The 27,612-nt window shown below is 43.5% G+C and overlaps 1 protein-coding gene across 2 annotated transcripts in view; it reads right to left on the minus strand.

The window, feature by feature from the left end:
* LOC126210329 (hemolymph lipopolysaccharide-binding protein-like) overlaps positions 1 to 27,612 on the minus strand; it is a 63,510-nt gene that overhangs the window by 8,618 nt on the left and 27,280 nt on the right. The window contains exons 4-5 of one of the 2 annotated variants that reach the window (XM_049939532.1): positions 21,942 to 22,184; positions 7,257 to 7,315 (exon numbers count right to left, since the gene is read on the minus strand). In XM_049939532.1, coding sequence (XP_049795489.1) covers positions 7,287 to 7,315; positions 21,942 to 22,184 — 272 coding nt within the window. In that variant the 3' untranslated portion in view covers positions 7,257 to 7,286. Of the gene's footprint in view, positions 1 to 7,256; positions 7,316 to 21,941; positions 22,185 to 27,612 lie in introns of those variants that run through there. The other variant, XM_049939531.1, reaches the window with a different exon arrangement.

The following is a 27,612-nucleotide window of genomic DNA, read 5'->3' on the forward strand; positions in this document are numbered from 1 at the left end:
GCAGTTATTGTGGCCGAGCGGTTCTAGGCGCTACAGTCGGGAACCGCACGACCGCTACGGTCGCAGGTTCGAATCCTGCCTCGGGCATGGATGTGTGTGATGTCCTTAGTTAGGTTCTAGGGGACTGATGACCTCATAAGTTAAGTCCCATAGTGCTCAGAGCCATTTGAACCTTTTTTTTTGGGAAGAGCCACATCGAGCCAGTCTTCAGACTGAAGACCGCAACACAAACTTCTGACTAATGTAATTCCGTGTGTTTACACTAGTGTGCAATTAGAAAGAGGTCGGATGATAACGGAATAGCGAGTAGGAGACAGGGAACGTGCTGTCTTACCGCGTGTTGACACAGGCAACGTAGGACAAGAGGCGCTCAGCTTGACACGATTATGCTTCAGAGGCCACATCCTGTGGCAACTCTCAGTGTTCATTTTTTTTTTTTTTTACTATATGCTGTGTGAACGACGAGTAGCTGAAGGCTGAGGTGAAGATGTATTGTTAGGCCTTAACGTCACTCGCAATCAAAAGAGAAAAAGCGGAAGAAGTGCACACGTTTCAGCGTGCAGATGCGGCTATAGGAAAATTATGAGTAAATATTTCATTAGATCCACAAAAGAACTAATCAGGACTTTTTAATGAGTGCGAGTTGTTCTCCGGAAAGATGGAGAACTCACAGTACGAATGAGACGTAAATACGTATATGTGATGTACATGTATAGAAAAACAAATGATTATAATTCAGAAAAATTGGATAATTTCTCGAGACAAAGAGCTTCACAAATAGAACAAGTCAATAATATGTTGGTCCACCTCTGACCCTAAAAAAGAAGTTATCGGCTTGGCATTGATTGACAGAATTTTTAGATGTCTTCATGAGGGGTATCGTACCAAATTCTGTCCAATTGGCGCGCTAGGTCGTCAAAATCCCGAGCTGGTTGCAGGGCTCCGCTCGTAATGTTCCAAACTTGTCAGATGGGACGAGATCCGGCGACCTTACTTGCCAAGGTAGGGTTTTACAAACGCAAAGACAGAGGAATCTGTCGCCATGTGTGGGTGGGGATTACCTTGCTGAACTGTGAGCCAAGGACTGCTTCTTGCCATGTGACAACAAAACGGCGCGTAGAATAGCGTCGACGTACCTGTGTCGCTGCCGCGGATGGCAGCCAAAGGGGTCTTCCTATCAAAGGGAACGGCACCCCGGACCACTGCTACCATCATACGTGATGGGCGACAGTCCGATTGGGCCGCCTCTACCTGACCCACATGTAGGGTGGTGCGGGGCAGACCGCGGCATCTGCCCCTGGTGCAATTTCAGAGGGCGCCGAAATCGTATTCTCGAAGAAACAAACAAAGCGCCTAGCTTCCAGCGCACATTGGTCTATCGATTGTTCGCATGATTTTGAAACGCTTCCCTGTTGGTTTTTGAACATTATTGAACACATTCTAAGTTGATTTCTGAAGAATAAAAGAGTTGATTTTTGAATGTGTGACTTCTGTACGTGATGTCTCCGCTAGGGGAATCCCCGTCGGATGTTGTTGTTGTTGTTGTTGTTGTGGTCTTCAGTCCTGAGACTGGTTTGATGCAGCTCTCCATGCTACTCCATCCTGTGCAAGCTTCTTCATCTCCCAGTACTTACTGCAACCTACTTACTTCTGAATCCGATTAGTGTATTCATCTCTTGGTCTCCCTCTACGATTTTTACCATCCACACTGCCCTCCAATGCTAAATTTGTGATCCCCTGATGCCTCAGAAGATGTCCTACGAACCGGTCCCTTCTTCTTGTGCCACAAACTTCTCTTCTCCCCAATTCTATTCAATACCTCCTCATTAGTTATGTGATCTACCCATCTAATCTTCAGCATTCTTCTGTAGCACCACATTTCGAAAGCTTCTATTCTCTTCTTGTCTAAACTATTTATTGTCCATGTTTCACTTCCATACATGGCTACACTCCATACAAATACTTTCAGAAACGACTTCCTGACATTTAAATCTGTACTCGATGTTAACAAATTTCTCTTCTTCAGAAACGCTTTCCTTGCCATTGCCAGTCTACATTTTATATCCTCTCTACTTCGATCACCATCAGTTATTTTGCTCCCCAAATAGCAAAACTCCTATACTACTTTGAGCGTCTCATTTCCTAATCTAATTCCCTCAGCATCACCCGACTTAATTCATTCCATTATCCTCGTTTTGTTTTTGTTGATGTTCATCTTATATCCTCCTTTCAAGACACTATCCATTCCATTCAACTGCTCTTCCAAGCTCTTTCCTATTTCTGATAGAATTACAATGTCATCGACGAACCTCAAAGTTTTTATTTCTTCTCCATGGATGTTAATACCTACTCCCAATTTTTCTTTTGTTTTCTTTACTGCTTGCTCAATATACAGATTGAATAACATCGGGGAGAGGCTACAACCCTGTCTCACTCCCTTCCCAACCACTGCTTCCCTTTCGTGTCCCGCGACTCTTATAACTGCCATCTGCTTTCTGTACAAATTGTAAATAGCCTTTCGCTCCCTGTATTTTACCCCTGCCACCTTTAGAGTTTGAAAGAGAGTATTCCAGTCAACATTGTCAAAAGCTTTCTCCAAGTCTACAAATGCTAGAAACGTAGGTTTGCCTTTCCTTAATCTTTCTTCTAAGATAAATCGTAAGGTCAGTATTGCCTCACGTGTTCCAACATTTCTACGGAATCCAAACTGATCTTCCCCGAGGTCGCCTTGTACCAGTTTTTCCATTCGTCTGTAAAGAATTCGCGTTAGTATTTTGCAGCTGTGACTTATTAAACTGATAGTTCAATAATTTTCACACGTCGCATATAGAAATAAAAAAGTTTCCCGCAGACAAAACGGGACGGGGCAATACGAGCTGAGCCGAATAAACCCGAACGGGTGAATGCTACTCGCTATTTGTTTATGTGGTTGATTAGGTGTGCGAATGATAACCGTTATTAGCGAAATCCGTGGAGTCAGGCTACCAGAGTGGAAATAAACGACTAACAGGAATAACGGGTAAGAAAGATTACACATTATTTTCTCAGTGTATCCAATAAAATGAGGTTTCGACAGAAAGATTTTGCCAGATCACTACACTACTAACGGCCATTTGTACAGTCTGCAGTTAGCAGTCGCTTCAGTCCTATTCTCGGAATAGCGCGTAGGACGCGCTGTACGAACACGTAATGACGCCTAACCGGAGAATAAACGCAGGATACCTAGTCCGATGATTCTGGGAGGGTTAGTGAAAGTAACCCGGAGAAAAAGTATTGACAACGGCAGGAATAGGTACAGAATTAGTGATGGCAATATTGTTTGTTACAACAAGGAAGGAGAAGAACGGCGACCTCGCAAAAAATTTATGGACGAATATGACGATTCCAAATTTATATAAAAACGTCGTACTACTATTTTTGGAACTCATGCTTGTGAAACTGGAACGTATGAATGAAATGTGAAAGTATTTCCTAACATGAAACTTCTTGCTTGTCGGAGGCCTAATAGGCATTTGATATTGCTGCTTCGTGAATTATATGCCGTCATGTTACTTATGTAAATAAGGTAGGTAAAAAATGACCACTTCTGCCAAATTAGTCTCGGTTATTTGGCGTGCGTTACAATTGCTACATAACAGAAGATTATTAGCTAATAAGCAACACACAGTGCAAACTTTCTGAAGAGTTTCTTATTCTCTCGGTTACAAATAATCTCACCTAGTATGGTGATTTTTATGGGGAGGGAGCGTGGCAAACCGCCCGACTGGAAGCAGCACATTGTGCAATTTCCACTGTCCTGAATATAGGCTTGAGGACTTACATTATAAAATATTTTGGTCACTTCCGTTTGTATCTGTTAAGCACCGTCGTTGGGGGTCCACGGCAGTTGGTCCACGGCGAGCGTCTGAAGTGGTAAGATCTCCGGCTTAGCGCATCTCTGCTAAGTCCGTAGGACAATGGATTTATTAAGTTCAGCCTAACTGAAAATTTAATCACCTAGGTTTAGATCTAAAATATCTAATGTTATCTTAAATTGCAACGCAGTGTAATTCGAGTGTGAAGTTCAGAATATCTTCCAGTAGTTGCTTTGTCACTACTTTGTGAGCAAAGTGAACCACGTGTTGAGGATCCGTAACTCTAACTAAGATCATCAATCTTAAATGCGAATGTGCGTGAGATTATAAAGTCTCATCTTGACAATATTTTTCAATATAGCAACTTTTCTTTATGTTCAACCCACGTGAGGTGTACTTTGTGAGACCAGTACCACGTGCTTATATAACTGTTTGACCCATCAGGTTAATAGTAAGACGATAGTAACCAGTTCGAGGTTTTTCTTTTGTAAATTGCGTTTCGATGGAATTTATTGTAATTATCAAAATTATTGTCAACCAAGGTGACCACGTGAAGCATGTGGTGTAATCATCAAAGTAGCCCTCAGCTATTCTTTTCGGAAAGATTTCACAGAGAGTTTGTATGAATTTAGTATGCCAGTGTGTGGTAATTTCATGACGGACAGGATTGCGCTACGAACGTAACTTCTTTGGGTGAAAATTGAATCGGTTGGTTGTGGCTAATTTCCTGTCGCATATGTTTCAACGTTCTTCGTGTGTTATTTAATGGATGCAGTGTTGTATGCAGTCTCCCAATCTTGGCTCCATATTTGATGTGTTCTGTAAGATTACAAACTCACATTTTCACAATCCTAAATAAGGCACTAATTTAGTTATGAATCAAGTTTAATATGCTGAAATTTTAACGGAACAGTGATCAATGTTAAAATAAATGTCCAAATATAAACTGATTTATTTCTTTTTATGTAAATTCTCTTTATATATATATATATATATATATATATATATATATATATATATATATATATATATATATATATATATATATATCACCGGTTGTCGTAAGATGACTAGTAAAAGATGATAATTAATGTTAGTCTGGTTGGGAATTTGGTAGCTAGACTGGATACCTGGTGAAACAGTTGCTCAGTAATGCAAGGTTAACTTCCCCAGACAGCTCACAGCTTTTAACTCGCTTTTATTGTCTTGAATATCAGCACCGCTTTCAGAACAACTTAATGCGTCAACATTAAGTGTGTCAAGGCGTCCTGGATACGAACCTGACTGTCGCCTGCCATACGGCCCGACAACTAAGAGTGATGGTCTGGGACGCCATTTGATTTCATAGCAGGACTCCTTTGGTGGTCATCCCCGGAGCCCTTACAGAACAGCGGCCCACTGACGAAATCCCACGGCCCGGCCCATTGCCCTTCATGGCAAGCCATCCGGGGCTCGTGCTTCACCAAGGTAATGCCCGCCTGCACAAAGCTGGCAGTTTCTCCTGCTTGCCTTCATACTTGCCAAACACTACGTCGGCCAACGAGGTCGCCCGGCCTCTCCTCAATTGAGAAGGTTTGGAGCAGCTCTGGATTTTGATGATCGATCTAACGCGCTAACAGGACACAGAATTTTGCACCGAACCCCTCCGTCAATTAATACAGAGCCGAAGAGCTTCTTGCTTAAGGGCCGGAAGTTACCGACGCACTACTGGCCAGTTCAATTTGTGAATCTCTTCCTCCTGAATGAATCATCCAATTTATCCGAAACGGAGATCATTTGTTCGTCTGTACTCTTACATTGGTTAGACCTATTTCCGTCCCATTCGGATAATTCTTTCGTGGCGTGTCGTTTCCTGTGTCTTAGAATATATCATCCATTTTATCTAGACGTGTGTAAAGGAAGTTACACAAGAAACGTCACCAGTAAAACTTTCCAAAAGAGAAGTTGTTGTAGGGAAAACGTTAAACCAGCAGAAGCTGCATGTCTGTTAGTGTTTCGTTTGCCCGAAAAAATGTGGGGAATGATTCGCTGACAGGTGCAACAATAGTTTCATTAAAAAAACTTGAGGTATAGGAAAGTAAAAGTCATGCGATTATGAAATACATTTAGAACAACCGGAGCTGAAGTAAATCTACTATGAAAGGAGATTGCTCATGCGAATAGTCAATCAGATCTCCTGTGAGAAACCGAATATCATAGCTGCCACAATGTTAGAGAAACTTAAATGTAACAATAACAAGAGTACATGGTGTGGTATGTGTTTATTCTGCACATTGTATTCTTGGAAATTAAATCCCCAAAGGATGAGTTGTTCTCACTTATTTTGGAAAAAACATCTCGGAAATTTAGAATGACAAATGCCGATATGGAAAAAATACACATGTTTCGAAAGTAATTGCAGGCTATTTTCAGGAAGAACAAGATGCAAAAAGCTCAATTCACTAATTTTTGAGAACGATGACGGTTGGAAAAGAACTGCATTTCAAAACTTGCCTGGTAGTTTATGTTTTCGTTAACTGAGGGTAATACACTACTGATGAGTCTGCAAATTACCTTTGTAATCATGCCCTAGTGTTTGTGTTTGTTCCTTTGCTGCTTAACTGGACTCAGCTCGTTGCTGTGTGTGGAAAGTTGCAGCGCTACCTCTGGTCCCGTCGCCTCTCAGATGTTGCTACAATGTATTGATTATCCAGCTAGATCAAGCAGTAACAAGAATTCAGTTCAAATGGTAGTCAACAGAACAAAAAGCACGTGAAACGTGTGCGAATTAGTGCCATAAAAGACAAGTTACTTGTTCTATACCAACAGAAGCAGATGAATACGAATATTTTCGGACGCTATACACATATCAAACTGTCAACGGAAGGTATTATGCTGTTGTGGAGTCACGACAGTGATTGGTACTTCAAACTATCTGAATAACACAGTGTAGATAATTTTATTTATCTTCGAGGACCAGTACGTTTCGTATCATTAGGGATATGAACAGCTTGACGTGCTTAGGACTTCTGTTACTATCGGCGCTTTGTGTAGCAACTCTGAGGCACGTAAAACTTTAATGGAGTCTAGAAGCATCGTCGCCGAGAAAAGTAACACCTTTGCTTCAAATATAACTCTACAGTACAATTATTATTCATCAGTAACAACCTTATTCTAAAACTATCATTATCTGCCTGGGGAAACAGTGAATATACAAGTGAATATTCGTTGACATAGTATGAAAACATCATCTAATTTTCATAATGTAATTTTTTTCCCGCTTCGTTCACGTGTTCAAGTGTTCAGTTGTAGCTTGATCGTTTCTTTTGGCTTCGCAGGTATCTAAATGAAAGACATGATTTCGACCTGTCACAGTTTTCTCTGCCAACAGATTAGAATAAACTTACCTGACGCTCTGCTGTTCTCCGGACCGTGACGGCGTTGGCGTCGTCTTCACCTACGGAAAGGCTTTCCGTTGTTTCCTGAAATTAATTGGTTAATGAAGAGAGGAGGGGAGACTCAGGTACCGTAACGGACGGCTAAGAGAAGGCACACATACTCGTATTCTCATAAATAAATTGTAAGGAGACGCACTCTCGATACAAACAAATGATAACCAGCCAGTCCATAATTTCTGACAACACAGGCGACCAGCAGGAACGCTGTTTGCCAAGCCAAAAGCGCATGGAAAGTCATAAAATACGAACAATACAACGTTATCTGCTCCAGTCACTAGAGATTCGAGCCACGCGCCCCCCCCCCCCCCCTCCTGCCTCCCTCCTCGGAGGTTCGAATCCTCCCTCGGGAATGGGTGTGTGTGTTGTCCTTAGGATAAGTTAGTTTAACTTAGATTAAGTAGTGTGTAAGCTTAGGGACCGATGATCTCAGCAGTTTGGTCCCATAAGACCTTACCACAACTTTCCAATTTTAGAAGATTCGAGCAACCAAGTTGCTGTAGAGAGCTATGATCAAAAACACTTTACAGGCACTCGGACAGGCGATGCCCGGCAGTGACTATGGCTGTTGTATACGACCGCGAACGGCAGCTGTTGAGCGTCCTAAATATGTTGCCAGTGTCGCTCAGACAGTCTGTGTAGTTGTGAGTGGGCCATGTCGGAGCAAAGTGTATTCGAATGTGTGCAACCTGCTGAAGGTCGTACGGTGACTGCTTCCGTAATCGACGTGGACGATGTGTTTCCTGTTTGAAGAGGCACCGTGTAGAAGAATTATACCGCATACAAGGAAAACGTCATCCACTAAGTCACGCTCACGACGAAATTGCGTGTCGAGTCATCGAAACGGACCGTCATTACACGGGATTATGACTTAAAATAAGAGGGCAACAAGTGGAAAAGTCGCTACGGAACTGATTGTCGCACTCGCAAAACATGTTAGCGCCAAAAGAACACCAAGGGAGCCATAACATCCGGACTACGGAGCAATGGAAGAAAGTCGTTTTGTCCGATGAGCCTTGTTTGCACTATTTTTAGCGTCTGACGGAGTTTACGTCTCATGAGTGAATATGGCGGAGTGCGATGATGATTTGAGCAACCACATGCAAAGATTTCTCTGCAAGTTTCCATTTCCAGATTATGTGACCATTTGGGCTGGTCAGCTACACTATGTGTCCAAAGTACCCGGAAACCCCCCAAAACAGGTTTTTCATATTAGGTGCATTGTGCTGCCGCCTACTGCCAGGTACTCCATATCAGCAAGCCTCAGTAGTCATTAGACATCGTGAGAGGGCAGAATGGGGCGCTCCGCCGAACTCACGGAGTTAGGACGTGGTCAGGTGATTGGGTGTCACACTAGGTCCATAGCGAGGGGGAAACGTGAAGCGACACGTACAGCACAAAAGCGTACAGGCCGACCTCGTCTGTTGACTGACAGAGACCGCTACAGTTCAAGAGGGTCGTAATGTGTAGTACGCAGACATCTATCCAGACCATCACACAGGAATTCCGAACTGCTTCAGAATCCTCTGCAAGGACTATAACAGTAAGGCGGAAATGGAGAAAACGTGGGTATCATGGTCGAGCGGCTGCTCATAGGCCACGCATCACGCTGGTAAATGCCAAACGACGCCTCGCTCGATGTAAGGAGCGTAAACATTGGACCATCGAACAGTGGAAAAACGTTGGTGTAGTGACGAATCACGGTACACAATGTGGCGATCTGATGGCAGGGTGTGGGTATGGCGAATTCCCGGTGAACGTCATCTGCCAGCGTATGTAGTGCCAACAGTAAAATTCGGAGGCGGTGGTGTTATGGTGTAGTCGCGTTTTTCATGGAGGGGGCTTGCACTCCTTGTTGTTTGTCGTGGCACTATCACAGCACAGGCCTACATTGATGTTTTAAGCACCTTCTTACTTCCCACTGTTGAAGAGCAATTCGGGAATGGCGATTGCATCCATCGGTAATGCTGGAATTCAATATGGTGTTGACCCCCCCTGGACTTGATGACAGCTTTCACTCTCGCAGGCATCCGTTGAGTCAGGTGCTGGAAGGTTTCTTCGGGAATGGCAGCCCATTCTTCACGAAGTGCTGCACTGAGGAGAGGTATCGATGTCGGTCGATGAGGCTTGGCACGAAGTGAGCTTTCCAAAACATTCCAAAGGTGTTCTATAGGATTCAGGTCAGGACTCTGTGAGGCCAGTCCACTACAGGAATGACATTGTCGTGTAACCACTCCGCCGCTCCGGACATTATGAGCAGGTGCTCGATCGTGTTGAAAGATGCAATCGCCATCCCCGAATTGCTCTTCAAGAGTGCGAAGCAAGAAGGTGCTTAAAACATCAAATGTAGGCCTGTGCTGTGATAGTGCCACGCAAGACAGCAAGTGGTGCAAGCCCCCTCCATGAAAAACGCGACCCACCATAACACCACCGCCTACGAATTTTACTGTTGGCACTACGTACGCTGTCAGATGACGTTCACTGGGCATTCGCCATACTCACACCCTGCCGTCGGATCGCCACATTGTACACCGTGATTCGTCACTACACACGTTTTTACACTGTTTAGTCGTCCAATGTCTATGCTCCTTACATCGAGCGAGGCGTCGTTTGGCATTTACCGGCGAATGTGTGGCTTACGAGCAGCCTCAGGACCATGAAATCCAAGTTTTCCCAACTGCCGCATAACTGTCGCAGTACTTGCAGTGAATCCGGATGCAGCTTGGAATTCCTGTGTGATGGTCTGGATAGATGTCTGCCTATTACACGTTACCACCCTCTTCAACTGTCGGCGGTCTACGTCAGTCAACAGACGAGGTCGGCCTGTACGCTCTTGTGCTGTACACGTCCTTTCACGTTTCCACTTCACTATCACATCGGAAACAGTGTATCTAGGGATGGTTAGAGTGGACTACTGAGATCGCTGATATTTAGTATCTGGCAGCGCTGATGACGTGGTCCTTCTAGCCACAGGGGAGAAAGAATTACAGGATTTGGTGGACACCATTGCAACTAACGGAAAAAATATGGAATGAAAATTAACACAAATAAAACAAAAGTATTGGCAATAGGAGGAAATAAGGAAATAAAAATTGTGCCGAATGGAGAAACACTAGAACAGGTGCAAAATTTTAAGTATCTTGGAAGCAGGATAGACACGGACTGGAAGTGCACCACAGAAATTAAAACAAGGGTAGCAATGGCAAAAGAGGCGTTTTATAAGAAGAGGAGAATCTTCTGCAGCGGTCTGGACAGAGAACTCAGAAAGAGACTCATAAAATATCTTGTATGAGGGTGTTCTTCTATATGGCGCTGAAACGTGGACTATGAGGAAAAAAGACAGAGAAAGGCTGGAGGCTTTTGAGATCTGGACATGGCGGAAGATGGAAAGAATAAGTTGGATGGACAGAGTAAAAAATGAAGAGTTACTGAGAAGAGTGGGAGAGAAAAGACAGTTAGTAGATGTAAAAAAGAGAAGAAAAACAAATTGGATTGGGCATATATTAAGAAAGAATGACGGACATAAAAACAGTTTTAGAAGGTTATGTAGAAGGGAAAAGGAAGCGAGGAAGGAAGAGATTCCAGATACTGGATGACATGATGGACGGTACAACATACAGCAGCCGTAAGAAGGAAGCAATGGATCGCAGAAAATGGAGAGGCAAAGGACCTGCTAATATAGCAGATAACTGATGATGATGATGAGTGGGTGGTAGCACAATGCACCTAATATGACAAACGTTTGTTTTTGGGGGTGTCCGGATACTTTTGATAACGTAGTGTATCACCTAGCTGCTGAGGTACCATGCGACGTATAGATGGGAGAGAGCGGATGGAAGTGACGTAGTCTACGTGGCGCCCGTGGCATTCCGCCTTCCAGCCACACAGGTAAGCTGAGACAGGCCCTTGTCTTTGCGTCGCACACAGCCCGATGTCGCAGGGGTTCCTGCTGCACCGTGGTGGACCCGAACGTGTGGAGGTTGTGGCGATCACAGTGCGCCATATTTGAGTTTACTGTGTTTTGTACTCAGACAAGAAGAAAGGCAACAGGTAATTTATCTGGAGGATTTTCCTCTGTTTTTGCTGCCAATGAGGCGAATGTTGTACACTTTTTAAGGTTTTGTCAAATATCTGACTTGGAAAAAAAAAAAAAAAAGAGGCTAGCATATGCAAGTTGTATAACCCAAACAGTAGGGTCAGAATAGGGGAAATGCCCATGTGCTAGCTCAGCACGTATGCAACTAACACGCAACAAATAGTTGCTGTTGCGTATATCACAGAGAAACATATTTAACAATCTCAGAGAAATGAAAAGATCTGTCTGAGCCGTGGCGGGACTGGTGCCTGGCTATCTTTGGTTAGGCACTACCGATTCCCTCTGGCAGAAGTTTGCTTTTGGAGCCTGGCCAGGCTCAGCATATAGGGGGCAGTACGGAGTGGAAAGGGACAACAACGTCGGGTGCAGCTCGCGGAAGTGCGCGTATTAGTGAGACGTTGGAGAGACGACGGCGAACACGGTGTGTCCGAGTACGGGTGGCAGTTAGCACTCGATCGTACTGGGGTCAGTAACAGCGGGCCGGCGCTGTGGCTTCTTGGCCACCTCGTGAAGCTACGCATGTGCTCGCTCCCGTGAAGGGACACGCCGTTAATATCGGACTAAGCAACGTCTGGTGTCTTCGCCACATCGATCAGCAGCTGGCATCAAGTTAAATAATTCAAGTCTTACCAACGATTAGTGAAATATAATGATGATTGCTCTTGAAGCAGCAAAGCAAGGACTGTGATGTGATATTTCGTGCCTCTTATTAGTGTGTGCTTCGCTCCTTAATAGTATTGTTCTTGCTTCAGCTGGTCCACATAAGGTGCTCCATGTGATGCTTGGGTTTTATTGAGCCAGTTCAATTTGCATCATTCGTGTACGTGGTTCTGCTTAAAGAAATGAAATCAGTTTTATTATTGTCAATTTTATCGAAGTAGTTTTCTGTATAAGTTTGAGTATTAAAGTGAAGGAAGGGTTGTTTGGTTCCCTGTTGTCGCTTCTGATTTATGTTTCAGAGATCGGAAGCAGTGGGCCATCGAAGTGCAGAGCTTCGCCTTTTAAATTACTAGCGGGCGTATGGGTGGTGGACTTCGCCTGTGCTCGCGTGTGCTGTTTGGTTATGGTTTCGCTGTTCTGAACGGGGTGGAAGTACAAACGGAATCCAGTTCTTAATTCGAAGATAAGTACTCAGTCGCGTCCACCGCTCGTGGCCAAGTCGCGGCCTCACAATCTCGGGCCTCAGCTATTGTACGAGCTGCAGTTTTCTAAAACTTGTGGTGGCTCTGCAAAGGTTCCCCGGTTTAAATGTTTTAAATATTTGTCTTAAGAATTTTGAGGAATTTCTAGAAGCATGTGTCTTAATTGAAACCGTTTTCTAAAACTGGTTCCTTTGAAAGCGCACGGCAGATTCCCAATCTGATCCTTCGCCAGTCCAAACTTGCGCTCCATTTCTAATGACCCCGTTGTCGAAGGGTCGTGAACCTCTAACCTTGTTTCCTTTTTTCACAATGCAAGATAGAAAACCACCTTCCTGCATCCACACCTCCATTCGCCACAACTCACTGACTGTACCACGAACCACTGCTAGTCATTTCCTTTCCTGTTCAGTTGGCAGATGCAGCAGGGCAGAAACCACTGTCATTATAAGCCTCTGTACGAGCGCTGACGTCACTTACCTTATCCTCGTGGTTCTTATGCGAAATGTACGTTGGCAGCAGTATAACCGTTCTGCAGTCGGCCTCAACTGCCAGTTCTCTAAATTGCTCTCTCGTGAAAAGAACGTCCGCTCCAGGGATTCCTATCTCAACTCACGAAACATCTCCATAATACTTGCGTACTGATTCAAGTCGTAGAAATGACAACAGCGAGAAACTTAACATCAGTGGTCACGAAGTAGATGAAGTTAAGGAATTATGCTACCTAGGCAGTGAAATAACCAATGACGGACAAGGCAAGGAGGACATCAAACGTAGGATAGCTATCGCAAAAAGGGCATTCCTGGCCAAGAGAAGTCTACTAATATCAAAAAACGGTCTTAATTTGAGGAAGAAATTTCTGAGAATGTACGTCTGGAGTACGGCATTGCATGCTAGTGAAACATGGAGTGTGGGAAAACCAGAACAGAAGGGAAGCATTTTGAGATGTGGTGCTACACATGAATGTTGAAAATTAGTTGGACTGATAAGGTAAGGAACGAAGAGGATCTATGCAGAATCGGAGAGCAAAGGAATATGTGGAAAACACTGATAAGAAGAAGGGACAGGATGATAGGACATCTGTTAGACATGAGGGAATGACTTCCATGGTAGTAGAGGGAGCTGCAAAGTGCAAAAACTGTAGAGGAAGACAGAGATTGAAATACATACAGAAAATAATTGAGAATGTAGGTGTAGGTTGCAAGTGCTACTCTGAGATGAAGAGGTTGGTACAGGAGAGGAATTCGTGGCAGACCGCATCAAACCAGTCAGAAGACTGACGGCCAAAACGATAACTGATCGAAACTACCGGCAACAAATCTATCAGCACTCCTCTCATCTGGTGGGGAGCCCAAACACTCAAGCAGCACTCGAGAATTGATCACACTAGTGTTCTATACGCCATCTCCTTTGTAGGTGAGCTACACTTCCCCAAAATTCTCCCAATAAAACTAAGCCGCCCAATAACCTTACTACTTCGCAGTTCTGCACTACTAATTGTGTATTCGAACGTTACAGAAGGTGGCAGGGGTAAAATACAGGGAGCGAAAGGCTATTTACGATTTGTACAGAAACCAGATGTCCAGGGACATGAAAGGGAAGCAGTGGTTAGGAACGGAGTGAGACAGGGTTGTAGCCTCTCCCAGATGTTATTCAATCTCTATATTGAGCAATCAGTGAAGGAAACAAAAGAAAAGTTCGGAGTAGGAATTAAAATCCATGGAGAAGAAACAAAGACTTTGAGGTTCGCCGAGGACATTGTAATTATGTCAGAGACAGCAAAGGACTTGGAAGAGCAGTTGAACGGAATGGATAGTGTCTTGAAGGGAGGATATGATGAACATCAACAAAAGCAAAACGAGAATAATGGAATGTAGTCGAATTAAGTCGGGTGATGCTGAGTGAATTAGATTAGGTAATAAGACACAAAGTAGTAAAGGAGTTTTGCTATTTGGGGAGCAAAATAACTGATGATGGTCGAAGTAGAGAGGATATAAAATGTAGACTGGCAATGGCAAGGAAAGCGTTTCTGAAGAAGAGAAATTTGTTGACATCGAGTATAGATTTATGTGTCAGGAAGTCGTTTCTGGAAGTATTTGAGTATTTGTATGGCGTATGGAATTGAAACATGGACGATAAATAGTTTAGACAAGAAGAGAATAGAAGCTTTCGAAATGTGGTGGCACAGAAGAATGCTGAAGATTAGATGGGTAGATCACATAACTAATGAGGAGGTATTGAATAGGATTGGGGAGAAGAGAAGTTTGTGGCACAACTTGATTAGAAGAAGGAATCGGTTGGTAGGACATGTTCTGAGGCATCAAGGGATCACCAATTTAGTATTGGAGGGCAGCGTGGAGGGTAAAAATTGTAGAGGGAGACCAAGAGGTGAATACACCAAGCAGATTCAGAAGGATGTAGGTAGCAGTAGGTGCTGGGAGATGAAGAAGCTTGCACAGGATAGAGTAGCATGGAGAGCTGCATCAAACCAGTCTCAGGACTGAAGACCACAACAACAACAACGTTACAGAATCGATTACCTACTCATAGGATATATTTCATATTTTTCTTCATGTTACTCAACTAGAATTTCCTTCTACGTTATCTCGTATCCTCCTGCAGTCGCTGAGTGGCGACAGCTTAGCAGCCATGACTCGCTTCTCACCCTGACCTCAGCCCGTTTACACATATCGAAAATTAGAGCGGTCTTTTCACACTTCCCTGGGGCACTCCCGACGATAACCTTATCTCTGATGAACACCCGCTGTCGAGGACGGCGTACTGCGTTGTATTACTTAAGAACTCTTCGAGCCACGAACGTATCCGGGCATCTAATCCGTACGCTCGGACCTGCGTGCAGTGGCGCCTCGCGTCAGACGCTACGAATACGCAACCTCCGTGGCGCCCTTCATCGGCGGTTCGCAGGCTGTTATGCGAGAAACGGACCAACTGAATTTGGCACGAGCGATGCTTTCCAAGTCCGTGTTGGTTTGGAAACAGAAACTTCTCTGTCTCAAGGAAATTTAGTGCTTTTGAGCTCAGAACACGTTCACAATTTCTGTAATAAATCGATGTCGAGGCTGTAACTTTCCTGGCAATAGAAGCAGCAGCACATCTACGTCAACATGGATACTCTGCAAATCACATTTAAGTGCCTGGCAGAGGGTTCATTGAACCACCTCCACAATTCTCTATTATTCCAATCACGTATAGCGCTCAGAAAGAACGAACACCTATATACCGGGTTATGAAAAAGTTAGTATAAATTTGAATACTTAATAAACCACGGAATAATGTACATAGAGAGGTAAAAATTGACACACATGCTTGGAATGCCATGGGGTTTTATTAGAACAAAAAAAAAAACAAAGTATTGCTAAACGCGTGAAAGATCTCTTGCGCGCGTCGTTTGGTGATGATCGTGTGCTCAGCCGCCACTTTCGTCATGCTTGGCCTCCCAGGTCCCCAGACCTCAGTCCGTGCGATTATTGGCTTTGGAGTTACCTGAAGTCACAAGTGTATCGTGATCGACCGACATCTCTAGGGACGCTGAAAGACAACATCCGATGCCAATGCCTCACCATAACTCCGGAAATGCTTTACAGTGCTGTTCACAACATTATTCCTCGACTACAGCTATTGTTGAGGAATGATGGTGGGCATATTGAGCATCATTTCCTGTAAAGAACATCATCTTTGCTTTGTTTTACTTTGTTATGCTAACTATCGCTATTCTGATCAGATGAAGCGCCATCTGTCGGACATTTTTTGAACTTTTGTATTTTTTGGTTCTAATAAAACCCCATGTCATTCCAAGCAAGTGTGTCAATTTGTACCTCTCTATCTACATTATTCTGTGATTTATTCAGTTTTCAAATTTATACTGACTTTTTGATCACCCGGTATTTCCGTAGAGCTCTGATTTCCCTTATTTTATCATGGTGATCGTTTCTCCATATGTAGGTCGGAGTCAGCAAAGTATTTTCGCATTAGGAGGAGAAAATTGCTGATTGGAATTTCTTCAGAAGATTTCTCCGCAATGATAAACGCCTTTGTTTTAATTATGTCCATCCGAAATCCTGTATATTTCAGTTACGCTCTCTTCCCTATTTCGCGATAATACAAAACGTGCTGTCCTCCTCTGAACTTTTTCGATGTACTCTGTCGGTCCTATCTGGTAAGGATCCCATACTGCACAGCAGTATTCAAAAATAGGAAGCACAAGCGTAATGTAGGCAGTCTCCTTAGTAGATCTGTTACATTTTGTATGTGCCCTGCCAATAAAACACAGTCTTTAGTTAGACTTCCCTACATCATTTTCTATGTGTTCCTACCAATTTAAGTTGTTCGTTATTGAAATTTCTAGGTATTTAGTTGAATTTCTAGTTCTTAAAGTAAAATCGGTGAATATGAATCTGTATGTGTCTGGGCTATTGTGCTAATGTTTATATTGTAGGTGATCTGACTCACTATTACTTAAATTAATAAATTTCCTCTCCTTTCCTTATCTTTCTTTTTTTTAAAAAATGTCAATCTATTGGCACTGTGAGATTTACACTCTATGGGGCATTTCTGTGTGACCTTGAACGGGATTTACTTACTGGCGCCAGTGGCTGAGTGACATATCTTTGACGCAAGAGTCTTTGGCTCAAGATGGCGGCTCATTTCAAGATGGCGGCGCCCATGTCACGTGCCCTTTCTTATATGCAGGAGTCATCTGCTTTTTTTCCAGTCCCTTGCGACTTTGTGCTGCTCGAGATATCTGTGTTAAGTGCAAGACTTCGTTCTCAAGTCTTCCAGCTGCTTCTATACGTGAGGAACGCCTAGCTCCATGACCGTGCGCTAGTCTGCACGACACCTTAATTTGTACAATCTTCGTGGTTTAAACGTGAAAATTAAAGCTTCAGCATTCAGTGCGTTTTCCGCGCGATAGCAATGGACATATTGCGCTGCCAAAGCAGAGTAACTAAACATAGTTTTCCGAAATGCCTTCACAAAAGAAAACGAAGTAAATATTCCAGAATTCGAATCAAGAATAGCTGTCAGCATGAGTAACGTAGATATCCTCGGAGTAGTGTACCAACTTGACCAAAAGTAAGTCTTATGGTCCAGACTGTATACCATTCTTGCTGCAAAAATAAGATCCATAGTATCTCGGTCTTTCCTCAATGCGTGTTGTTGTTCCTCAAGCGATCATTTCTATGATCGTTTATAGCAGCTTCAAGGGGTGTGACAGGAACGTGATACCTCTTTAATTTTCACATTTTCGTGGACTGCCCTTTTTGAACAGAACGACTCCTTTACTCCAGTTTGCTGGGATTTTGTTGTGGCTTTATATACAACCACTAACCCGGCTCAAGGGAGACAGGCCACCCTCCCTACCAACTAGTTGAGTAATTCTTGCCTGGCGCATCCTTGCTGCGGGGGTGGGCATCCTCCACAGCTGTAGGCCAGTCTGAACGGATTTCTGAGTTCACAGAGAGACCCAGCTCCACAGGGTACAACGTGGAACCCATCTCCAGGGTTACGGGCGAAGACCGTAACGGCACCTTCGGCAGAGAAGGAGAGGCAACCCATCCTCCCTGGGGATAATTAGAAGAGGACACCATTGCCTTGTGGAGAAGAGGGACCTACAAAGGCTAAGGGAGTATACCCTGAAAGAAAATCCTCACCTGTATTAGGCCTAGCAAGTCGGCAGCTGAACAAATACATACTTCTTTCAAATCTAAACCAAGCCTCGGATGGAATTAAACACAAGACAAAGTTTGTCAATAACAATGTGGAAAACTACTGATCCTGAAACATGGAAATTTTGGATCAGCTCGTCAATAGTTAAGCGCCCGCTTTGGCGAATTGCCTCATCAACATTTTGTGTGAAGTCTTCATTCGTGACAGTAGGACATCCAGATCGTTCATCATCGTGTACATTTGTTCTTCCTCAAATAAACAGCCTACACCACTTATACGCACATTTCCATCATACGCTACACCTGCACCATAAACTTCAAGAAGCTGCAGGTGAATTCATCAGAACGAACTTTTTTTGCATTTCAGGATCGGATAAGCGAGTGCACTTCCTGATCGGCGTGATCCCTGATCGGCATGGCGAAGGACGAAGCAGTACGACCAACCAACCAACCATCACCGGCAGAGACGTGAAGAGTAATGGCGGCCTACGGAGAGAGTGGCCGAGGGTGGCCGACCGTGAAGGGGCAGCCTGCGAGGACACGACACGTGCTGCCGCTTCTTACTTTAAAAATTACCCTCGTAATAGGTAGTTTTCAGCGTTTGGTCGTCAGTTCTGATATGTGCCTAATTCCAGCATGTAGCGACGTGCTTTCGGAACTTGGAGAAAAATGCTTCGGGCGTGTCGCCCACTTCACCGATTTTCAGAAATCGTCAACTCAAAATTTTCTTGGTAGTGAATATCTCTCCAATCACTCTAATTCGAGGTCGTCGCGGAAAATTATTAAAACAACTCTACAGTGGATAAGCAAAATCTGGTGCCATACGACATAATGAACACGATATTACACTACTGTCCATTAAAATTGCTACACCACGAAGATGACGTGCTACAGACGCGAAATTTAACTGACAGGAAGAAGATGCTGTGATATGCAAATGATTAACCCAACCGATTTGTCATACACAAACAGCAGTTGACCGGCATTGCCTGGTGAAACGTTGTTGTGATGCCTCGTGTAAGGAGGAGAAATCCGTACCATTACGTTTCCGACTTTGATAAAATTCGGATTGTAGCCTATCGCGATTGTGGTTTATCGTATCGCGACATTGCTGCTCGCGTTGGTCGAGATCCAACGACTGTTAGCAGAATATAGAATCGGTGGGTTCTAGAGGATAATACGGAACGCCGTGCTGGATCCCAACGGCCTCGTATCACAGGAATCTTATCCGCATGGCTGTAACGGATCGTGCAGCCACGTCTCGATCCCTGAGTCAACAGATGGGGACGTTGCAAGACAACAACCATCTGCACGAACAGCTCGACGACGTTTGCAGCAGCATGGACTATCAGCTCGGAGACCACGGCTGCGGTTACCCTTGACGCTGCATCACAGACAGGAGCACCTGCGATGGTGTACTCGACGACGAACCTGGGTGCACGAATGGCAAAACGTTATTTTTTGGGATGAATCCAGGGTCTGCTTACAGCATCATGATGGTCGCATCCGCGGTTGGCGACATCGCTGTGAACGCACATTCGAAGCGTATATTCGTCATCGCCATACTGGCGTATCACCCGGCGTGATGGTATGGGGTCCCGTTGGTTACACGTCTCGGTCATCTCTTGTTCGCATTGACGGCACTCTGAACAGTGGACGTTACATTTCAGATGTGTTACGACCCGTGGTTCTACCCTTCATTCCATCCCTGCGAAACCCTACATTTCAGCAGGATAAAGCACGACCGCATGTTGCAAGTCCTGTACGGGCCTTTCTGGATATAGAAAATGTTCGACTGCTGCCCTGGCCAGCACATTCTCCAGATCTCTCACCAACTGAAAATGTCTGGTCAATGGTGGCCGAGCAACTGGCTCGTCACAATACGCCAGTCACTACTCTTGATGAACTGTGGTATCGTGTTGAAGCTGCATGGGCACCTGTACCTGTACACGCCATTCAAGCTCTGTTTGACTCTATGCCCAGGCGTATCAAGGCCGTTATTACGGCCAGAGGTGGTTGTTCTGGCTACTGATTTCTCAGGATCTGTGCACCCAAATTGCGTGAAAATGTAATCACATGTCAGGTCTAGTATAATCTATTTGTTCAATGAATACCCGTTTATCATCTGGAATTCTTCTTGGTGTAGCAATTTTAATGGCCAGTAGTGTAAAACTCGCACCAAAGAAACAGCGTATTACCTTCTGCTGTGTTGAAGCGCTCCATGGCATTCTCGGAAATAAAGCAAGAGATAAGTTAAAGCAGCCACTTACGTGCATTAAAGAAACATACAGCAATAGCAGCTGCAGACGTTTTAAACGTCCTCAGGATAATAGTCAGAGTGGCGCGGGAACGCGGGATGGCAACGTACATCCACATTAAAAGGCTGAGAGTATGCCAGAATTAACCCAGTTGAACATAACAAGCTCTGACACGAGAAATACCAAGGTTCCACAAGACTTAAGAACATCGTAACGTGCCTCCAAGGCAGTTGTACGAAAGATTTATATTGGATTGGATTCCTCGAATCCCCATTACGTGGCTGGGGTAAAGAAGATGGTGCAAACCACATCTTCGCCTGCTGGAACAGCGCTGACAAGCATTACGGACTTCAGAGTGGAGCACCAGTTAGATTCATTTTCAGTTGAGGTGCAGGACACTTTCTAATGCATTTTGGTACAAGTATATTTATGGTGATGGCTCGTCACCTTTAGATGCCAAAAAGCAAAAAATAAAAGAGAAATATGTAGAGGCTGGTACGTCTTTGTTGCCTATTGGAGGATCGAAGTCATCTGACATCCCACCACTTAATTTAATTTTCTCTCGCTTTTAAAAGTTTTATCACTTCCGTAAATGCTTTCATTTCACAGTATTTTCATTATTTTATTGTGGTACTTCTTTCACATTAAAATACTGATTGATGTTAACTTGTTGCCTTCCGTTAGATTTCTCGAGTACCTCTACACGTGTGGTGTTTAATGGGAAATTGGCGTAAGAGCCGATACCCAAACCATTCATCTATTTTTTTTTTTTTTCAAAATGGGAAACACTCCAATTTCTTTTTTTTTTAGAAATGTGTCTGGTATGAGTGAAAATATCTAAATGTGCGAATCTTTTCGTTATTCGTGTTACGTTGGCTCTCTCTCAATCGTAGAAGCTATTCCCGTTCTCAATCAAGTCTTTTTCCTCACTCTTTTTTAGTTTCATTTCACTACGCCATCCTATGATTTCACTCGAGACTTATTTATTAATCAGTTTTTTATCTTTTGTTTAAGACTATTACAATACACCCAAATCTTACCTTACATACTCCGAACAAAGCACGTAAGTATTCGTAGTCACAGAATAATAGAGATATTTCGGTAATATCCCAGGCCATTATATAACGTAAAATTTTCGATTAAAGAAAACTGGATAACATTTCATTAATTTTCTTGAATACTCGAGAAGATTTCTACAATTCCTACAATATTTGACAACACAACTGAAGTTTTCCGAACACGTAAAAGTATTCCAGAATACACCGAAAATATCTGAAAAATTCAGGATGTTTAACATCAAGAAATTCGACAACACTATTTAAATACTAGAAGTGAAAGAGATAACTTGGATTTGGACCCACATAACTTTCCAGAAAGAAGAAGAAAGGAAAAATTAAAAATGCACATTCTCATACGTATAGTGGAAGGTAATAAACTACAGACACAGTAATACTGACTTAAAGCATTACTTACCGAGAACGGTTCTAAATTCCTCTTTATCATCACGGTGCAATCCAATATAGGCCCATTCGGTTCCACTGTCTTTTACAATGCCTTTGACGACGTCTTCCTCCCTCTTGGAATTGATGACAACCAGATGGGCACCTTCGTTGCGACATGTTTCATTTGCTTCATTCCAGAATGACCCTCTTTTGTGAATTTTGTAATATCCGATTCCATCGTACAATTTGTAATCTGGATGGACTTCAGGAGGAACTGTTGAACACGTAATACACATTAACATAGTGCAAATACTATAGAGACGCTAACAACTTTACTTGTTTTGCAGTAATCATAAATTGTGACTGTTTTTATGCCTGTTACTATTATTATTGTTACTGGCTGATAATATTCATGTTTCTTAACTGCCCAACGTGATTTGAGTGAAAACCAACACCGAATAATGCACGAATACTCGAGAAATTCTCATGGGCCAGTGTAGCAAGGTACAATTTGTGTCTGACGAATTAAAACTATCAGAATTTCTATGATCTATTTGTTGGACGTCGTTACAATCGGTATTGGGTTATTCAAACTAAAAGTCACTTACTAACCTAGATACTGGTAACGCAGAACACTTAAGATTCATTCGTTTCTCTGCGTTATATTTATATATGCAAGGTGTTTTAAAAAAAGGCGTCCCATATTCCTAGATATGTCCGGATGTAAACACATCTTGAGATATGAGCAGTACCGCCTGTTGATACTGCGGGAGGTGTTCAGTGTCGTTAGGACTCCTCCCCAGCCCTCTTTCTCAAAGTACCACCTGGAAAACCTGGCTGCCATCGGATGTGGTCATACGGAAGGGAAACAGATTCTTGCAATGTGCGCACGTTGTCTTTGAATGTGGAATATATCAGTTCCTTTAAACATTCTCGTAGCATAAATCTGACACATTATGGGGGTATGAACGGTGTAGCCAAGCAACTGCGCATCGTCAATCAATCTGTTGCGCATTAAATGTTAGTTACTGTCGCACGAGATGTAGAAAATGAAGAGAATGCGCGTCGTGCGTAAGACACGTATGTTGCCCTTACGCAAAGGCAACGATCTTTAATAGCGCAGGTAATGTGTCAGAAATTGTAACTGTTAAATTTCTCGATAGAATGTGTAGTCCTATGAGTTACTCAAACACGATTCCCTAGTTTGTAATGTATCGGTATGGGGGAGCAGGAACTGAATCGTCATATGCCACATCACTCATGTGTCTACATCTGACCTCTTCAACCCACTGTGAAGCGCATGGCAAAGGGTACGTCCCTCGGTACAAGTAAGTTATTAGGATTTCCTCCGGTTCCATTGACGTACGGAGCGCGGGAAAAAATGACTGTTTAAATGTCTCTGTGCGTGCTGTTATTAATCTAATCTTGTGCTCACCATCTCTGTGGGAGCGATCCGTAGAGCCATCATTTCAAGCCAGTTCTTCGATATTCGCAAGTAGGCTTTCTCGGCATAGTCTATATCTTCACGAGCCTGGAAGTTTAGATTCTCCAGCACCTCTGTGACACTCGCCAATGGGTCATACCAAACTTTGGCTATTCGTGCTGCCCACCTATGTGTACGTTCAATATCTCCTGTTGGCCCCATTTGATATGGGTCCCACATACTAGAGCAGTATTCTAGGATGAGCCTCCTTTGTAAACTGATGCACTTCCACAGTATTGTACCAACAAACCGAAGTCTACCACCTTCACTACCCACGAATGAGCCAATCTCATCATTTACTTTCATATCCCTGCAAAGTGTTACACCCCGGCATGAGCTGGCCACGTCCAACTGTGTATCGTTGACATTAAAGTCATTGGATACTACTGTTTCCCTTCTGTGGAGTGGCCTATTGTACACTTCTCAACGTAGAAAGTAAATTGCCAATCCTCCCATTAATTTGAAGTCTCTTCAAGATCTGACTGAAAATTCGTGCTGCTTCTTTCACACAGTACTACATGTTTATTGAATCTGCAAAATATCTGAGGTCGTGGACGTAGACGTATTACCGAGTCAGAGTACAATGCATCTGGGTTCCGAACAGCAATCATTTAATTCCTAAATTATGCAAATATTGAAAAATGTGAATAAAAATACAAAGAAAATCAGTACAATGACTATGCTGAAAACTGGTCTAGGTAACAGAGTAGACACGACTTCTACAAAAATGGAAACAAAAGTGACGAAACTGAAAAGTAACATGACTGATCACAAAAGTGATCTTATTTCTAGAATTAAAGCAAGTGAACGATTAATCTGAAAAGTTAAATGATTCATACCTATAATGATCTGATTAATAACATCAGTGAACTGTGTATTAGGTTAAGAGATATAAAAGTAAACAGAACGAATGTATTAGAAATTTTAGTGTGTCTGTGAGTTCCGTTGGGAAACAATTAAGTGAACTTCAAAATCATGTCACAAATATTTTCCCTAGATTCGTTTCAGAAGTACAAAGAATGGAAAAAATTATCGAACCTATTAGAAAGATGAAAATACTGGGGTCAATTTCAGTAATGGAAACTGGACTTCATGAAGTAATGTGATTAAAAATTTGAAAACTGTGAAACACCATTAATACGAACAAAGTAATGTAGATTCTTCTGAAAAACTGTAAATGAATACGTACGGAATGCATGAAAATACTACTTCAGAAATTTTCAGCAAAGTGGAATCTTTGCAACAGTAAGTAGAGAAGAGGTCGAATTGTTTATCGTACGTGGTACAAACGTCGAACATTTAAATAAAGGAGAAAAGTTGGATCCACAAATAGAAGTGGAAATTTGTCCCCCAGAGGACTTTAGCAAGGACTGTGAAGGAATTTCACCTGTGAAAATGGGTAACCAGGAGAAAAAAATCGACACTGTTGTTGATGCTCTGCCCAGTACCACAAAAAGGTGGGGCTTAATTTAAATAAACCGTTTGTCGCCACTGCTAGGACGGACATCGAGAATGAGACTGGTGTACCAACGTTAGCCATACAAATCTTCCCGGTTTTGTGTCCACACAGCATACGGCGTAGGCTTGATGTCATTTGGCACGGTTCTTTGACAGCGTAATCTAGGAGGGAAGTGTACACACTCCAACTGTCTAGTTGTGCTGATGTTTCAAAAGCTTTCTGTTCGCCAACATTACCTAGGTACACAGTTTCTGTCTTGGCCCTCAGTTTGCTACGGTAGCTTTGTGTAAGCGCTGGTGACGATTATTGGCCTTCGCGTTTTCGCCCATTCCAGACTGTGCTTTTAGATTTGTGCGCGGTTTTTACAGTCGACGCCTTCGTACTGTGAGCCACTCGCCATTTTCTCAGAAACCGACACGTTGCAGTCCCTCACCTGGATTTTGCATCACTGAAGTGCTGACGAACCTGACTCCCATGTGCGATTAAGCTCCTAAAGTCTGATGAATGGTTTCTGGAGCCAGTGCAGGAACAAAAGCAGGAGCCGATACTGCTCCAACAAGAGCAACAGCACGACCAGATGCGACAGCAACCGCCGCTACACCAGGAGCAGCACCTGCTCAAACAAACGCATTGCTGATCCGAAACGTGAGCGTGCATCCGGTGGGATAAGCACTTGCGGGACAGTCTTCGCCACCATTCGCTGTGCCTGACGACACCGCAGAGAGGTGGGAAAACCACCTGTGTAGATCTATGGTGTGTTGCAAGGAAGTACAGCTTTTAAGGGATGGGGAAGATCCACCGTGGTTTGATAGCCGTGGTAGAAAGGCGCTACGTAAACAAAAAGCACTTCATGCCAAATTCAAGACAAGTAAAAACCTAGCTGACACACAAAAGCTGAGCGAAGCGAAAATGAGCGTAAGGAGAGCAATGAGAGAAGTGTTCAATTATTCTGAAAGTAAGACGTTGTCAACGGACCTGAGTAAAAACCCAAAGAGATTTTGCTCGTACGTAAAATCAGTAAGTGGGTCAAAATCATCTATTCATTCTCTCGGCGTCCACGCCGGCACCTAAACAGAACAGAGAGAAGGCCGAAATACTGAATCGGTCTTCCGGAAGATTGCAACACTGTTCCCCCTTTCATTCGCCGTGCGAACGTCCAAATGGCAAATATTAAGATAACCGACGCGGAACTGAAAAGCAGCTACAATCGCATAGTAGTGGAAAAGCGTCAGGGCCAGATGAGATACGTAAAAGATTCTATATAGATTATGCGAAAGAGCTTGCTCCCCTTCTAACAGTAATTTATCGTAAATCGCTTGAGCAACGAAAGGTACCTAACGACTGCAAAAAAGCGCAGGTCATTCCCGTTTTTATGAAAGGCCTTAAGACAGATACGTACACAATTATAGACCTATATCTTTGACGTCAATCTGTTGTAGAGTTATGAAACATGTTTTATGAGCAAAAAATATGACGTTTTTCGAAAATGAACATCTCCTCTAGAAAAATCGACATGGAGTTCGGAAACAGAGATTCTACGGAACTTAGCTCGCTCAGTTCCTCCATGAGGTCCACAGCGTAGTGGACAATTGCAGTCGAGTTGATGCCGCGTTCCTTGATTTCAGTAAAAGGCATTTGAACCGTCCCGCCCTTTAATGAAAAAAAAAACGAGCTTATGGAGTATCGGAGCACACTTGCGATTGGATTCAAGACTTTCTTGTAGATGCTGGCAGCGGTGGCTGAGCGGTTTTAGGCGCTTCAGTCCGGAACCCCGCGACTGCTACGGTCGCAGGTTCGAATCCTGCCTCGGGCATGGATGTGTGTGATGTCCTTAGATTAGTTAGGTTTAAGCATTTCTAAGTTCTAGGGGCCTGATGACCTCAGATTATAAGTCCCATAGTGCTCAGAGCCATTTGAACCATTTCTTGTAGATACAACTCAACATGTCTGTCTTAGGAGGAGGAGGAGATTAGTGTTTAACGTCCCGTCGACAACGAAGTCATTAGAGACGGAGCGCAAGCTCGGGTGAGGGAAGGATGGGGAAGGAAATCGGCCGTGCCCTTTCAAAGGAACCATCCCGGCATTTGCCTGAAGCGATTTAGGGAAATCACGGAAAACCTAAATCAGGATGGCCGGAGACGGGATTGAACCGTCGTCCTCCCGAATGCGAGTCCAGTGTGCTAACCACTGCGCCACCTCGCTCGGTGCAATGTCTGTCTTAAAGGAACAAAATATATAGATGTAAAGGTAATATCCGGAGTACCAGAGCGAAGTGTGGTAGGACGTTGCTGTTTACAACATATATAATATATAATAAATGGTGCAGGCTCTGGCAGTTGACCCTGAACGTAAATAAATGTAACATACTCCGCAAACATAGGAAAAGAAATCCACTACTGTACAGCTACACTATTGATGACAAAAAGCTGGAGACAGCGTCTGCCGTAAAATATCTAGGCGCAACTATCGAGAGCGACCTTAAGTGGAATGACCACATAAAAGAGATAGTGAGAAAAGAAGATTCCAGACTCAGATTCATTGGAGGAATCTTACAGAGATTTAACTCGTCCTCGATTCTTGAATAGTGTTCATCATCTGGCATCCCTATCAGGTAGGATTGATAGATACAATGAATAGCAGCGCGTTTCGTCACGGGACCGTTACGGAGATGCTAAACAAACTCCACCGGCAGACGTTACAAGGGAGGCGTTGTGCATCACGGAGACCTTTACTATTGAAATTTCCGGACAGCAGTTGTCA

The sequence above is a fragment of the Schistocerca nitens genome, chromosome 10 (genome assembly GCF_023898315.1).
Source record: "Schistocerca nitens isolate TAMUIC-IGC-003100 chromosome 10, iqSchNite1.1, whole genome shotgun sequence".
NCBI classification, from domain to species: domain Eukaryota; kingdom Metazoa; phylum Arthropoda; class Insecta; order Orthoptera; family Acrididae; genus Schistocerca; species Schistocerca nitens.